The 16,504-nt window shown below is 45.8% G+C and overlaps 1 protein-coding gene across 2 annotated transcripts in view; it reads left to right on the forward strand.

The window, feature by feature from the left end:
• The window catches only part of LOC310912668 (phosphatidylinositol 3-kinase regulatory subunit gamma), a gene marked incomplete at its 5' end in the record, with an annotated part of 77,424 nt that overhangs the window by 40,553 nt on the left and 20,367 nt on the right, over positions 1-16,504 (forward strand). Inside the window, one exon of one of the 2 annotated variants that reach the window (XM_083867415.1) lies at positions 4,069-4,695. The exons of the other annotated variant lie outside the window; for it this stretch is intronic. Coding sequence (XP_083723541.1) covers positions 4,590-4,695 — 106 coding nt within the window. Of the gene's footprint in view, positions 1-4,068; positions 4,696-16,504 lie in introns of those variants that run through there. 2 annotated transcript variants of the gene reach the window in all.

The following is a 16,504-nucleotide window of genomic DNA, read 5'->3' on the forward strand; positions in this document are numbered from 1 at the left end:
GCAGGGATTAATAATCTTAATCTTGTGGCAAAGGCTTTGTGGTCTCTCTGGTACTTATGGGGCTCAGACTGTGCAGCTGAAGGGGAAGATAGTGCTTGCACTGCCCTCATGGTTCAGGAAGGCAGGATGAACTTCTGCCATTCCCAACACCTCTTCTCCTGCCAGCAAGCCCCAGGGGTGGTTTGTGGTGTACTGAGCCACACTGAGACCCCAGCGGCAGCATCTGAGCCAAAGCAGACAAACTCTCCCAACATTCCCTCGTCTCCTCATCACCAGGAGCTGAGGAACAGGCAGGAAGAATCCATTAACTAAACCAAACTGCCATAACTGGTTGTTCTTGTGCTGTTCCTTGCAAGGTGTGGCTGCCCCCATGGGAAGCTGGCCACAGTCACAGCACACTCTCCAAAAATCCTGCTGTCTGTGCAGCAAAAGGCCAATAATTTCATGTAGCATCTACTGATGGCCAGGGAGTTGTCCTTGCTGATGTGAATGCAATTCTACCTTCTCCAAGCTCTCCTCCAGCAGTGCTCCCCTGAGCTTGTGCTAACAGTGCAGCTAATATCTGCTCGGGAGTGGGAAGGAGTCTCCAGCCTGCCCCAAAAGTCTCTCATCATTTTCGTGCATTTGGCTGGCAGCACTGTGGATTCAGCCCCCCTCCTCTTCCAGCCCTCCAAGTATAAAAGCCTGTTGTGGCCTACATTCAGCTGTCGGATATCACATTATCATGGCTCGGCAAAGAGGAAACCAAGCAGTTTGGCACAAATGGCTTTTCTGTGTTCAGTCTGTTCCAGCGCAGGTCTGTTCAGCTCCTCCTGAAGCACATGGAAGCGCTCAAAACTTCAATATTTAATCTTGCCTTGAAATGCAAATTGTCAGATCCAAGGAAAGGAAAGTGAGCAAATGCACAGCCGTCGACACGGGATGTTGGGAAGGCAGCAGGCACTGGGCTCACTTCTTGTCTTTCAGCCATAGTGTGGGGCACCAGGTCCCCTCCTCCAGCACTTTGACCCCTGCTCAGGCACTGCCAAATCACCGTTATTTTGTTTCAGTGTTTGAATGTAGCTTTTCCTGTCTTGGGGTGATGTATTGGGTTTGCACGGCCAGGTTTTAGCAGTGGGAGCACTCCCAGACCTTGAGCATCCCCGAGCCCTCCTCCTGGCGTGCTCCTGGTTTTGTCTCTGCTCTCCCATGCTCAGACCTTGTGTGCCTGTGGAGGAGAGGCACAGGCAGAGGGGGTTTAGCAGTGTGTAAGGCACCACATGTGCCTCCCTGTCCCCCCTGGGCACACACGTGCACACCATGCTCATCCCTGGTGCAAGGCAGGCAGTGTGGTAGGAAAGGGAGCACCCCATATGTGTGTTTTGGGAGCCAAGCAATCTTGGGCAAATTATAAGCACAGTTTTGAGAAATAAAAACACATTAATATTCTGTTCTCTCAAGGCATTATCCTACTGTTTACCATTACACACAATCCTCTGCCTTAAATTGCATCTTTGATTAAAGCAGCAATGAGAGAAACCAGTGCTAATAACAAAATGTATTCTGCTTTAAATCACTAAAGTGAAAACATCAATAAGCTGTAACCATCAGTGCCGCCATGAAAATGAAGGCAACCACCATGGGAAACAGCAAGGATGAAATCCACTTTGCCAGCATAAAAGCCAAGTAATTAGGTCTTATGTGGGTGGAACTTATAATGAGGTGCAGGAAGGGGGAAAATGAATTTCAACCTGAATCTGCAACCTCCCCCCTCTCTGCCAGAGCTGCTAATCTAAGTTTGGGGGCTGCCATAGGGACCACAGCCCCAGTTTTTAGTTCTGCAGGGCCTGCAAAGCAGCATCCACTTCTGCACCTCCACCCATGCCCGACCTTTGTGGGATGCCCCACACCCTGCCAGTGGACAGCTGGTGGCTTGGGCCCAAAGCAGCAAGTTAAATTTCACTGGAGGAGCCAGCTGTGCTTCCAAGGAGGGCATTTCCCTTTGAAGAAGCTGGAGTTGATACATGGTATCAGCTCAATAATTTAATTTAAAAAATAGAAAAAGGAATCGTATCTGGTTATCGTGGATTAATCAGAGTTTGCGAAAGGCTTTATAAAATTAATTTATATACAGTGAGTGACTTGAATCAAAGCTCTGTGCTCTTCTGCAGCCATCCATCCCTCAAGGAGCTCTGTTCCTGGAGCAGGCTGCACTAAATTGCTTGCTGTGGAAGTTGTGATACATCAGCAAACTTCAGATCTTCCCTCATACTCTTCCATCGGGTACAGCCTTTCAGTTATTCAGTGTCGCAGTCACCTTAAGGTTCAGCCAAGCCAGGAGGGTTTTCAGGAGCTGCTACCTAGCGCCAGAGCAGGACAAATCATTCGTCACTTGCTCTTCTATGCTTTGAAGTGCAAATAAAGCAGCAACTTCAGTGCTGGGTTTTCCAACATTCCCTAACATTTCCACAGCAGATCAAGGTGTTGTCCATCCTCGAGCCTCTGACACTGGTTAGGAGTCTCAGGAAAGGACCTTTCCTTAATTTCTCAGCAGCAGCCTTTCTCTATGGATGCTTCTCCGCGCCAAAAGCGAGGCCGAGTGCCGAGCTGGCTGCACTTCTGCCTCCCGCCGGTGCCTGCGGGCTGTGGCTGCCCATCGGGATGTGGCTGCCAGGCAGGCTGAGATTCCATTTCGGCTGTGTTTGCAGCTCAGACCTATCCCAAACCCGGTGACAGACAGACATGGAGTTTGGTGCCTTTTCCTGTGGTTTGGTTTTTTGAGGGATTTTTTTTTTTGTTGGTTTGTTGGGTTGTTTTGGGGTTTTTTTCCCCCACTGGTTATGTCACTAGAAAGTGCGTCGGGTTTTTCTCGAGGTGCCCTCTGAGATGGACAGGTTATTACGTGGATTACGTGGCTCACACAGCAGGCAGCTGCCAGGGCCCTGCAGAAGAGGGAGGAGAGCCCGTGTTTGTGGCCAGTGCAGCGGCTGAGGGGTCACCAGGACAGGCTCCCACCGGGATGTGGCCAGCGGCTCTACCTGTACAGGGCCCCAGTGCCCGGCTCTCCCGCAGGCCCTATCCCCACACGGCGGCCGGCCTGGACTGGAGGTGGCAGGTAGCCCCGGCGCTGCAGCGCACCGGCCCGGGGCGGGGGCAGCCCCGCCGGCGGAGCGGGCAGAAAGCATCTCCCCGGGGCCAGCACTGGGGCCGGCGCTGTCGGGGAGCTGCCCGGCCGGGATGCGGGGCCGGGATGCGGGGCCATGTCACCCCGCGCCCCCCGAGCCCCGCTCTCGCCCCAGCGCTCCCCTTCCTTTGTCCCGCTTAGTAACCAGCGCTCGCGGCCAATCGCCATCGAGCCGGCCGGCCCCGCCGCGCGCTAATTGGCTGGGCCGTCCGCAGCCCTCTGCCAATCCCGGCGCTCGCTGCTCCCTCAGACAAAGGCAGCAGCTCTGGCAACTGCGCTCCGCTCCCCCCGCCCCCCGCGCGTGCTCCGCGGCAGCGGCCCCTTGGCGGCCGGCCAGCCGGGGGACCTACCACCTCCACTGCGCGCCTCAGCACGGGGGGTACACTACCAAAGGACGTCGAGAAAAGTGGCGAAAGCGAGGCGGATAAAAGTTAAAAAAGGGGGAAACCAGACTTTTTTCTACACTAAGCTTTCTCTGTGGGTCTGCCTTGCCGGCGCGAAGAGAGACGTTTCTCCTTTATGTATTTTTATTTTTGCCCACCCCTCTATTCGCCTCGTGGAAGCGCCCGCTCACACACACCCCCGTTCACCTCCAAGGGGTTAAAAAGCCGGCGCGAAGCCCCGCCCCCTGGCGCCGGGGGGGCGTGGCCCTGTCCCCGGCAAGAGGCGGGTGGCGGTGGCCGGGCCCCTCAGAGCCGCTTAAAATGTCACCGAGCGCGGCCGCTCCGAGCCCGGCCCCGCCGCCCGCCAGCACCGCCGCCCGCCGCCCCGCGCCGCCAGCAGGGCACGGCGGGCCCCGCCGCGGGCCGCCCGCCCGCCGCTGAGCCCCGCGCCCCCGGCCCCGCCAGCGCACCGCGGGCACAGCGCTGCCCGTATTGTTGCCCGCCCGCCGCTGCCTCCTTTCTCGTCCTCCGCCGGCGGAAAGAATTCATCCAGAGACTGAAATCGCCCCTTTTTTATCCGCTGCTTCCCACCGTCCCCCGGCTTTCCTGTGGGGGGCTTGTTTTAAAAATACCCCGCAAACGGCGATTTTTTTTTTAGAGAGAATTCAGGAAAGTGGCTTTTCTGTGGAAAGGTGTCTTTTTAAACAAAAAGAAGCACTGTCTCTATATATATTATATATATAACTACCTATCTTTAGTTCCTGCAGGGCAGCTGCTGAGGTGACTTGCGTGGAGGCTTTTTTTTTTTTTTAAGTTCAATTTCGCGATTTAATTTTTTTTTCTTTTTGCTAGAAGTATTTTTTTTTTTTTTTTTTTTTTTTTTTTTTTTTTTAGACCGAGGTGAATTCTTCTCGGCTTTGTTTTCCTTTTTTTTTATTTTTATTATTTTTATTTTTTTTATCCCTTTATTTTTTTTCACCTCTCGTTTAAAAGCCGAGCTATCCAACCTCTTATTTCTGCCCCTGCCGGACTTGGCTGTCGCGATGTACAACACGGTGTGGGATATGGACCGCGATGACACGGACTGGAGGGAAGTGATGATGCCCTATTCCACTGAGCTGATATTTTACATTGAAATGGACCCTCCAGGTAGGGAGCCGAAGGCTGCCAGCTGCCCCCGCACCCCTGGCAGCGGCTCGGGCACTGCCCTCCATCCCTGCCCTCCTTCCTCCTGCAGACTTTTCCCTTTTGAAATAAAAGCAAGAGGGGGAGGGAAGGGGTGAAAATTAATATCTGTAGTTTAACTTTGTGTAAACTTCCCAGGGACTTGAGCTCGCTGTCTCCTGGGCAAAAGTATTTTTCATACTGGGGGGGTTTTTGTGGGGGAGGTGGGAGGATAAGAGTAATTTATGGTGCCTTTTGGGAGATGGAAGGAGGCAGGGGGAGGAGAGCTGCTCGCAGCCCCTCTCCCGTGTCTCCTTTTTTTGAAAACCTTTATTGAAAAGCGTATATTTCGGCCGTATTCGCTCCTAGAGGAGCACTTTTATTATCCTCTTCACCTGTGTGCCTTTATGTGCCTGTAACACTTTGATGGTGGTGATTTACCCACCTCCATTCAGTTCCAGTTTAATCGCTTTTACAGTCTCCAAGACCCTTTTCTCCCCAGTTCTCTTCCAGCAGTGACAGATGAGGTGTGTGTTGTCGCTGGGCTTTGGTGATGGGGGATAATACTTGGGAACAGGCTGGATGGAATCCATCCCTGGAGGCACAGTCACTTTGATAACACGTAATAACCTTGTTCAAAAGGATTTGATGCACTTTTTCTTCCCTCCCCCTTCCATGGATTGCTAGTGCTGAAAATGGGGCAACGTATTATTCTTTGCTTTCCTGAAGTTTTTAGATGGGGCAGAAAGTTTCTTTTGTGTCTGAAGAGGGAGGGGAGGCTTGTGGGGGGGAGAGGATGAGTCTTTCTTTGGTAAATGAATTAAGCTAAGCATAAATGGGTACTGGTGAAACTGTATCTGTACCTGTAAGAGTCAAACAGGCTGAAGCAGTAAGGTAATTGAAGGGCCTTTATCTTCTCAGGTCTCTGGTCTGTACAGCCAGAAGAGAGAGTAAAATACACACCAAAAGTCTTGGCCTGCAGAGAAATTGATAGCAAATAAGTACTTCTAAGTGCTGTCTTTTATGGGGCACGTACTTTCAGAATGTGCTTTTCAACCTGTGCCTGAATTGTGGCATGTATCTGCAAGTGTGGTTTATTCTCTTTGTTTCAACACAGCAAGCTGTATTTTTCTCTCTGGAGATGTGTGGTACTTTAATTAAAACAGGAGGAGATGATCATCCTGAGATTTTTGGATCTCAAGGACCTGTACTTGCTTCTTCTGGTAATTCTGACGCTTTAAAAATTGGACAGATCTCTCAGACACACAGCACTGGCCACTGCTCATTAAATTCTTGCATAGCTGACACTACCTATTTTTAGATGTTACTCCTGAAAGCCTAAAGTTCAATCAAATAACTTTGCTTCTGCGGATTTTAAAGGATATCTTTCTTGTAAATGCGTTTGATTTTTAACTATTCACGAGGTAAGTATTTGTGTATGCTTGTATCAAATGAACAAAAAACCCAAGTCCCATTGTAGGTGACTTAAAGGAATTAGTGTGAGGCTTTTGTTAAAAAAAAAAATAAATAAAATAAAGCCCCTTGAATGGCTTAGTACAAGGAGGCTGCTAAAAGGGGCTGGATGAACTGAACTGGTCAGAAAACAACTTTCCAGGGTTTCTGCAGGAATATGGCCATGCAAAATTCTTAGGAAGCCTTTCAAAGTTTACATTAAGAAGCAGCTCATCTATCATTAATACTGCCAGTGCTTCCATCACTGGAGCCCTCTTGTCAGGGATCAAGGATCTGCACAGTCCAAACACCAGTTAGCAAAAGGACTTCGTGTTACAGGCTGGTCCCTGAAGTGTTTAGCAACTTTATCTTTCATATTTTTAAACTAGATGAGCCAGAGCTGGAAATGATGTATGGGATAATCCCCATGTGTATGTCCTGATTTTGTGGAACCCTAAACCTTTAAATTGCAGGGGGAGGGAGGGGACAGTGTGGCCGAGGGGGGTCTGCCTTCTCCCTGTCTAAAGGCAGAGTGGGAAAGCATTTTCTGGCCTGGGATGATAGGTCATCCCTAAGGGGAGTGCGGAGGAATTCGTTTGGAAAGCTTAAAACACTCGGCATGCCTTGGGACAAAGTCACCGCGTTTGCACCCGGTAACAACCACAGCTCCATTTGGCCCGCTTCCAACAAAAATTAGCCAAGGTTTTGGGCCAAGGCGGGGCTGAGCCGCGTTCCCCGGGCAGCGGTGCCCAGCCCGCCCCAGCGCTCTTTTGTTCCCTCAACTTGAGCCCGGGATCCCCGCTCGGGTTTTGTGCCGCAGCACCGGGCACTGCCGGATCCCGGGAGCCGAGTGTCTGGGCTCACGCATGACTGCCCCTGATTGCATTTTACTGCGTCTAAACTTGGGGCGGAAGACAAAAGCAAGGTGAACGTAATGCGCGGTGTCACCCGTAAACCTCCGAGCCGAGGGTGGGGATACTGTTTCTCGTTGAGGGCCGGTAGACCTTTAATTTATCTTGGCAGGCCGTCTTAATACCCACCTTAGCCTTGCCCAATAATAATGCAGAAATAAAATCTGGTGATGGCAGGCAGCCTGCAGCGCAGCCGGAGCTTCTGTCAGGCCTCAGTGCACCTGCACCAGCTTATCAGTGTGCCTGTGTTTGCTGTTCGGGGCTCTAGGTGTAAATGGATGTTCAGAGCAGGTCCTCCAGCCTCTCAGCTACAAGGTTTGCTCCAAAGTTCAGAAATAAAAGTAATAATGCCTCTCTCTCACACTTGAGTTTTTTCTCCACTCGAGCAGAGGCAGTCAGGCAAGAAGGAACTGCAAGCTTTCTGCTAGGCTTTAATCCGTCCTAAACATAGGAGTTGGGACAGTTTTCCCAAACAGAGTGGTGGAACTGGGGATGCAGCTCTGCCAGCCTCACAAAGCATAATTTACAGCCAGTGCAACTAACACAGGAGCTACAATGGTGACAGCCAAAAGGGTGACTCCTGTTACCTCATGCTTTTTCCTTCTGCTTACATTTAATCTTGCATTTATACATGTATCACTGGCATGAGGGAGAATACCTTTATGGCAAATAAACAATATATGCAACCAGCAACTTTCAGTATCTAAAGACACAACTGGGGCCATCATTTGCATGTAGCTAACAGCAGCTTCTCAACTTTCTAATGATGGATTAGAGTATTGTGGCTGTAGCAGCATCGTGTGCTGGCCTCTGGCATTAGGAAACTGTCAGGAGTTCACTTGTATGTTTGTTGTTGCTGTGGGTCTTGCTGTGTGAAAAGACAAGAAAATAGGTTCTGGGTTGAGTTTAGTTTATTTGACAACACCAGCTCTGCAAAAAAGTTGTTACTGCCAGAAATTTTCAAACAGAAGACTTCAAATTGACTGCAAAAGTTACCAGAGTATCAAAAGCACCACTGCCTATATATTGCCTCACTTCTATTTAGAAGGGCTGAGTAATGTCTTTTCCTCTGTAGTTCTGGGATACATTATCAGTTGTATTGGTGATAAAATGTGTAATCACTGAATACATTTTGTCACAGTTGGATGAAAATCAGTAAGAGTGTTCCGCTGGGATTTCTGATACAGATGTCAGCAAAGATATTTGGCTCAACTACAAATTAGAGGTTAGTTTCCTTTGTGTGGGTTATGAAGAAAACCACAAGTTTAAGGTAGGCTTCCTAATGAAGAATGGGCTCTGTCTATGAACAGATAGTACAATAACTCTGACCTAAAGCTACATGGGAGCTACCTGTTTGAACCCTGAAATATGACCAACTACATTTATAACTTGATCCAGCTGTCTTTTTCAAGAACAGTACTTTGCCTTGCCTCATATGCTGTAACAATGCTGTTCCTGCAAAATCTTTCAATAATGAAGTGGGGGGAGCAATAATCTGTGGGCTACTTAGTTTAGTCTGCTTTGTAGAAGCAGCACTGCCAGTGCATGAGTGAGACAAGTATTCAAGGGAAAGACCGTATTTATTCACTATAGTTTCTATTTTCTTCTCATATATAATTTGACAACCCTTATTTTAGGGGACTGATACTGTAATTGTAATTTGGAAAACACAGGGTTCCGAGCTCAAGGGCAGTGTTTACTGGGATACCAGGCATGCTGTATCATTATCAGTGTTACAGTGGAAGCTGAATGTGGCTTCTCAAATTGGGTTTGTGGTACACAGTAGCCAGATGTAGGTGAACACTGCCTGTCTATGCCTGACTAGTTTTCCAGTGGGAGAACAGATGCAAATTTGAATAGCATTGTCAGTGTTGTCCTTCAGCTTATCTGACTCCAGAAGCTTATCAAAGAAAAGTTCTGTTCTTGCACATCTTAAAAAAAAAAAAAAGAGAAAGTAGTTGTACTAGTGCATGTATTCTAAACAACAGCACTGTAGCTTCAACTGTCTTTTTTGCAAATTCAAGTCTTTATGGAAATCATATTTCAAAGAAAGTAGATGTTTGGGATTGAGGTTTCCCTGTTACAGAAGGGAAGTTTGTGCAGGCTGATTTGGGGTAGTTCAGGGAGGCTCAGTCATTGTGTTCTGCATATCTGGGAAAATTGTTTGGATTGAAGTCTCAGCTTCTATGAGTACAGTGGTATGAAATGCTTATATTCTGTTCTTGTTTCACCTAAAGTTCTCTGCTGGCCTTTTTATTTAATGACTTCTATAACCATTCTTTTATTTCTGATTGCATTTTTAGGCTTGCTTTTGCATTCCTTGCATGTCATTTTCATTTTGATGGCTCTAACTGTTAAAGAATATCACTCATCAGCTTTCAATTAAATACATGACCACAAAAAATAGCATCATTAATAGAAAGTGAAATGCTGTTTTGCTTGAGATGAGAGAGCCTGCCTTAAAAGGCTGACATTTGTGTTTATCACTACGTTCTCAGATTATGTAGAAATAGTTGGGGAGGCAAACTTGCTAAAGGGAGTTTTTCAGCTCTGTGTCCTTAAAGCTATAGGCTTATGTGCAAATTAAAACACGAGGGGACATTCTGAGAAGAAACCAAGCTCTTCAATGTGTGTTTCTGTAGCAAATGTTATTTCTGCAATTGTGGTTCCAAACAGTTTTGTGTATTGCATGATTCCTGTACCTGACAGGAATTAATCCTGGTATTCTTCTGTCTCACGTGTTTAAAAGGAGAAAACTCTTCCTGGACTTTTCTGTGGGGCCTATTGCTTTCCCAAGCAGCACAGTTGACTTGTGTCTTTGCCATTGCCTGCATGATTATCTTATTCCAGACTGAAGCTATTTGTGCTTATCTTTGCTCTACAGCTTGGGAAAACAGAGGCATAGCTGGTCATACACATCTGCGCCCAGGACTGAACGCAGTTGGGTGCCTTACATCACCTCATGTTGGTTGTTTAGTGAGTCACTTTTTGGGCAGAGAGCTGGAGAAGAATAAAGAATACTTTTATCAGCATGCCCTGTGTGTTTTAAAGCTTAGGCTTTATTATTGTCAGAAAGACTGTTAACTGTGTTGAAACAGGTTGCTGTAAAACTTCAGTCCCATTAAAGCAATAGGTGTGTTCTAGTTGGATTTTTTGGAAAGCTCATTTTTGTAAAGTAGGTTGCTGAGTAATGCTTAAGGAGCAATCTCTGCTCATGTACTAAGTGCCCCTATGGAAATGAGTCAGATTGTCGTCTTTTCTTCTGCTTTTTATCTCATTTCTTCTGACAGGTTAAAGTCTGCACAATAGCTAAGTAAGCAAGAATTCACTTCTCCACATAATATAAACTACAGCAATGAGCTGGTGCCGGGTCCCCAAACAGTGTGAGTGGATGTAACTTCTTTAGAAGATATTTTCATTGTCCTTCATGTTCACTGTGTCCTCCACTCAACAGACAAAGATTCTGCAATGTTCCAGTGAATATATTCCAGTATCTTAACTTTTTCCAATTCTGAAGAAAAGCATCTATATATGGGGAGCTTTACAAGGATTCATACAGTCCAAAAAAAAAAAAAAAAAAAAAAAAAGGCAAAGTGCAGGTGTTGCCTCTTGTAGCCCTTTCCAAAAAGGACTCCAGCTGCCCTGCTGAACACCAGCCAGCTGCCTGGTGAATCCTGATGCCGAAGCACAATGAGCTCTGAAGCTTTCCTGTGGCTGAACAGGATCCAGGATCTTCACTGGCTTTGAGTGCAGCAGCACACTCAAGATGGATGCCTTCCATCCAGAGCACTTTGAAAAAGGAGATGAAATACTTCAGCTGCTTCAGCCTGTGACTGCTTCCAGCATTCACCCAGACTCTACCAGTTTTTGTGATTTTAGTGGTAGTTCGTAGGAATGTCACTTCTAAAAGCAGATATCCATGAAGATGACACATAGTTACCTAGAAATGGCTTCAAAAACATCACATTTCTCTGCACAAAAGTTGGTGGGTTTGGAAGAATGATAAAATACCAATCTCCTCCTTAATATTGTTTGTTCATTTCCTACAGAATAACTTGACTTTTGGTTCAGTGTCACTTTGTGACTCTTGTACTTCAGTTCCGTTTTCTCCTTCCAAACATAATCCTTTCCTTTTATTAGCTACTTGTTATTATCTGTTAGTTTCTTCCTCTAACCCTTGAAAGAAGAGTACTGGAGCCATTTTTTTTTTAGATTTTTTTCCTTCTGTAGCCTCATCCTAACTTTGTTCCTGGAGTCCCTAAAATCTGATGCTGCACAGAATCATCTTTTCTTTGGAAGAATTCTTTCCTTCCTTGCATGCCTCCCCTTAAAGAACCCAAACAAAACCCCTGCAGGCACAGCTGCTGCAATGGAGTTCAAGAAAATTTGCTGTATTGGGGGGAAATTGGCTCACTGTTGATGTGTGGGACTTTTTGAATGTGGGCAGTAGGGCTTGCACTCAACACCTGTCCCAGGAAAATATCTTACAGGTAAAATGGATGAGAAGTTCATTGACAATATTATGCCTCTAAGTTCTGTTGTCTGTTACAACCTGAATTTGTACATTGCAGTTGAATTTCCCAGGCTGTCAGTACTCCTGCTGCTCTGCTCTGTGTAGTTGTCCTGGGGACATTGTCAGAATCTGCATCCTTGGCCCTCAAGGAACTGCTCCCAAGTGTCAAATTGGAAGTCTTTGGTGGTTTTGGCTTCATTACCCTGATTCATCTTCTGTCTCCAAGAGTGCCACTCAAAGGATACAAGGCAGCTTAGATCAAAGAGATGGGTGTTTAAGATCCTTTCGGTTTTGAAGGGTACAGTACAGTCTCACTGATAAGTTTTGGGGCAGTGAGAGAAGTCGAGATGCTGCTCTGAAATAGATTTCATTAAAATACTTTGAAGATCGCCATGTACTGAGTAAGGAGATTGAATCTGAGCACGAACAATGGCCAGGCTTGACTCTTCCATGTCTGCTCTGAATCTCACCTTCTGCTGCGGGCACTGCGTGGGATCCCATGGATTGGGACTTCTGCCTCGGTGGAGCTTCCTTCAAGATCAAGGCTCTTAAAAAAGATGACTCATGACAAAGCGTACAACAGATTCCCTCTGAATACTTTTTTACCTTCAGATTTCTTCTGGAATCTTGATTTAGACTTTGGATCTTGATTTGGAAATGCACCTTTTGATCTTGAGTTAGATGGCTCGCTCCTAGCAATTTAGGTGGTGTTGAAATATTTGTACTTTGGTAACTAGAGAATGGTTTGACATAGCACAAGGACAGGTACTGTATGAGGAACAGTTTTACATACTGCTCTGAAAGATTGGAGCTAGTGGTAAGCTGAAATAAAATACTGCTTAGAGCAGCAAGAATCATATGCATTTGCAGCTGTATTATTATTTTTAAATAGCCTCTTGTGCAGGAAACTTCTCAGTAGCACCAATTATTTCTGTGAATTGGATCCCCTGTGAGGTTTGTACCTGACATCTGGATGGATGTTTAGTCTTTGAAATACCTGGGGGAAACAGTCTTGAGCTGTTTTTATCTAAATTATTTATTATTTAAATTTAGTTATTATTTGAAAGATGTTTTTCTTTTGGCTTTGGTATGTCTCTTAGCCATAGCTGTCACTGCTTGGGCCTGACTTCATTCCCTGTCTTCTACAATGAAAAGCCAGTTCTTCGTTCTCAATCACTGTACTTCTTTGCTTATTCTGAATTTTGTGTTTTCCTTGCTCTTGTCAAAAAAATCTACTCCTGCATATTGACCAAAGAGTACTTTTTATAGTGTTTTGAAGACTGCCTCTGGAGGAGTAGAAAACATGCTGTGGTGTTTCTTCTGTGAAGGCAGATGAGGAGCTGCTTTAATTAGAAAGTGAAAAGGGAAACTCCTTGCTCCTTGCACTTTATATTTACTTTTGCTGTATAGTCTTCTAGACCTGACATTTGACACTGTAAAGTACAATATTCTTGTTGAATATTGAAATTTTCATGGCAATAAAATGTCTGTCATGGACTTTCATCCCAAGTTGGCAAAACCCCGGGCCTGCTGTCTACATGATAAAATTATTCCTTCCTTGTGTAAGCCAGGCATGTGATGCTGGGTAGTGATAATCTTTGAGTGATGAAACATGGCAAAAGTTCTAAAACCTCTCCAGTTCATTAAGAATATGCTAATTATGCCTGGTAGGTGAAAGAGAACTTATCCTTTTTATCCTCCTCATGTTAATTTTGGGACGGTCACCTCAATCCTGTTGGTCATGGAACCTCTGGCACTGCTGTAGCTTTGTCCCACTGGGCTCTGGGTTGGAAGGAAAACAGTTTTCCTTTGAGTGGTGAAAATAATTGGAAAGCTGAGGGTATTTTGGCTTTGCACCTTGATGCAAAGGCTGGAATGAAGGAGAGGAGCTGTGGTTTGGTACAGAACTCAAAGATCCCCCATGTCATTTGTCCAACTGTGAACATCTTCCATTTCTTATGTCTCAGCCTGTGAAGTAATAGGACTTGAAAAGTAGTGAGAGATGCTTTTGAAGTGCCAAAAAGAAATGCTGAATTTGATCCAGCCTCTTCACACACTGTTGTCCTCTGTTCTGCAGGTGTCCCAGAGCCGATAATATTTTTACCTGTGCAGTAGCTGTGGATACTCATGAGGAACAGAGTGCAGCAGAAGCCTGTCAGGCTGTAGGAGGTGAAACAGTGGTTGGGAGGTGTGGGAAAGGGCTGGATGGCTGGGGAGTTTTCAAACAAAACAGATCTTTATCAAAAAAGCCAATTAATAAAAACTGAAATATTTCTTAAAGGTGTTGTTTTTTTATAAAAGTTCATAGAAACACAAGCAAAGCTATAATGGGAGTGTTTTCATTGGAAGCCTGCCTGGCTTTCTGCCAACTTGTCTGCTGTTTTCTGTAGTGAGATATTGAAAGACTTCAATTCTTTGAATATGTCTTACTCCTTGGCATCTTGCCTATTTTGGGGGAGGAGGGTGAAAATGTGAGCATGCCTGAGGTTCTGTGGCCAGCAATAATTCCATCAAGGAGCTTCCTTCCCTGTTCCCAGAGCAGTTCTCCATGCACATTTGCTGCCCTTTGAGGAAGGGCGGCTTCGAAGGGCATCGGTGCTCAACGCTCTGCAAAAGGGGCCTTGGCAGGAGAACTGAGATGTGGAGCTGCCAAGATCATTTACCTGCCAGTGGTGGGGAATGAGCTGCTGTCAGCAGGTGCACATGACCCTCCTCTTTGTCAGCTGGAAAACCTCTGCAGGAGCCCGTGCTTTTTTTTCACAGATATCTTTGAGGGGTTCTCATGCAGCAGGGACGAGTACAGGACTCCTGAGGGAGGGAAAGATTTTGAGGCTTTGCCTGAAATGTGTTAGAGGAATTGAGAAGAGTGTTTGAAAGCAGTTAAAGATTGGGGAGATGTTTTTCTCTTCAACAAAGCTAGCCTACATTTTCATTCCAAGTCTTCATCTATATCTCCAAAGGGAAAACCCTTCTGTCCTCAAGGACTATGTCATTAAAATGTTAGCTGGCCTAACCACAGATTACTTGCATGTTTCCATAGCAATGACACTTTGTAGAGCTCTATATTACACTTTGCTGGGTATCTACTGTACATCAGCCTTTTTGAAGCTGAGTAACTGTCTTGGAAATCCTCTGATCTGTTTTCTGCTTGTCACAATGTGGAGAGAGAGTCGATTGAGAGCATCAGAAAGAAGGCTAGTAAACAAGGCCGTGGAAGTGCTGAGGGACTTAAAATTGACTTTATCAGTACTTGGTGGTTGTGATTATTTGTAACAGTAAGGTAGATTTAATGCTGCATTTAAACCTGCTATACTTTTAAGTATCTGGCTTGAAGCTCTTGAAAAATACTGGAAGAAATAAGCTTTGGAGCCGTTGTTAGACTAAGTGGCATCTGCCTTAAAACTGAAAATTAGAGTTTAATTAACTGGCAGGTTGATTTTGTATGCAAATACTGCAGCCAGAGAAGAAACAGCTTGCTTGACTGGATACTGCATGGGATATATAGCACTTGGATAACCAAGGCATTCTTCCTGTTTTACTCCTGAATCAATGCCATTGAAAACCCTCACACGCAGGGTTCGGTGGCTCTTGGATCATGTAAACTTGTAAAATTTTTTATTCAAAACCTGACTGGGGGAATGTGTGTATCTCATTGAAGTCACCGCCTACTTCACTGCAGTTAAATTCAGGATTAATATAGCCCACGATTTTTTACAAGAGACTTTAAAAGAAATACCACGGTGTTGGACTTCAGACACTTGCCAAGCTTTGCTTTAGTGTTGGAGGAGCTTTGAATTTCAGGGAGTGAGCTCAGTTAAAGTCACGAGTTGCCTTTTCAAAAAAACAATTCTGCACAGTCAGAGCATCCCAAAACTACCTTTGGCAGAGCCCAGTCCATGGGCTTTTCTCTCTGAGGCCCTGCAGAGCAGCTGTGGGAGCAGCTCAGCTGAAGGTACCTGCTGGAGATGGCACAAGCCCCTCCAGGGCTGACGTCAGCAACATCCGATCCTGCACTCAGCACACATTGGCTGCCATCCCTCTGCTCCATCACCAGCTCGTTTTTATTTCCCCCTTCTAAGTGACACTGAGGTGGGATTGGGATTTAGCTCAAGCTAGTCTGCCTGGGAAAGCTAGAAAGAGGGAACTAGAGTTGCTTGAGAAATTAAAACCAGATATGCCCGTGAATGCATGAGGGAGAGCCAGCCTGCTCTCATTGCCAGGCAGTCACTGAAGGCTGAACCTGATCTTTGGAATGTTCTCATGTGGGAGTGAAGGGTACAACTGAGCCGTCTCCTTTTGGGGTTTGGAAAGATCTGTGCTCTAAAGGTGTCCTAGAGACATGGTAGGGGAAGGATGCTTGTGTATCTGGTGCAAAGAGAAAGTTCTTTATTAGAACAGATAGATCTGTTGTGCTGTTAATCACTTGTGATCAGTGTTTCTCTCCCAGGAAAAAGGAGGCAAGAAACCATCAGGATCATTCACTTTAATCAGAGCTGGTTTTGAGATAAAGTAAAATTGTGCCTGTGGCTAGATCAGAATTGGACTCAGTGATGTGGAAAGAAACACGGCTGCTCTTGAAAACATTTCTGTTGACTTCAAGCCAGTCTTACTTTACTTTACTCTAGGATTTTAGCTCACTAATATTCATTGAGTAAGGTATGTAAAACTGGATTATTTTGAATTTAAAATCAAAATCTGTGGACCCTTTGAGGTTCTCTGTAACTTCTCATAGAAACAGGACAGGATTTCTCCTAGCAGGGTTGTTAGTACCATCTAAGTACTAAGCAAAAACTTCTTTGGGATGCCTCTTCTAGCAACCTATTGGCCAGGGTTATGAGAGCAGCAGTGTGGTGGATGCTGCTCTGTTGCAGTAAACTTGCCATGCTATTACAAAATATTCCCCTTTGTTATCAGAGGG

The sequence above is a fragment of the Zosterops lateralis genome (assembly GCF_965231275.1).
Source record: "Zosterops lateralis genome assembly, chromosome: 9".
NCBI lineage: Eukaryota > Metazoa > Chordata > Aves > Passeriformes > Zosteropidae > Zosterops > Zosterops lateralis.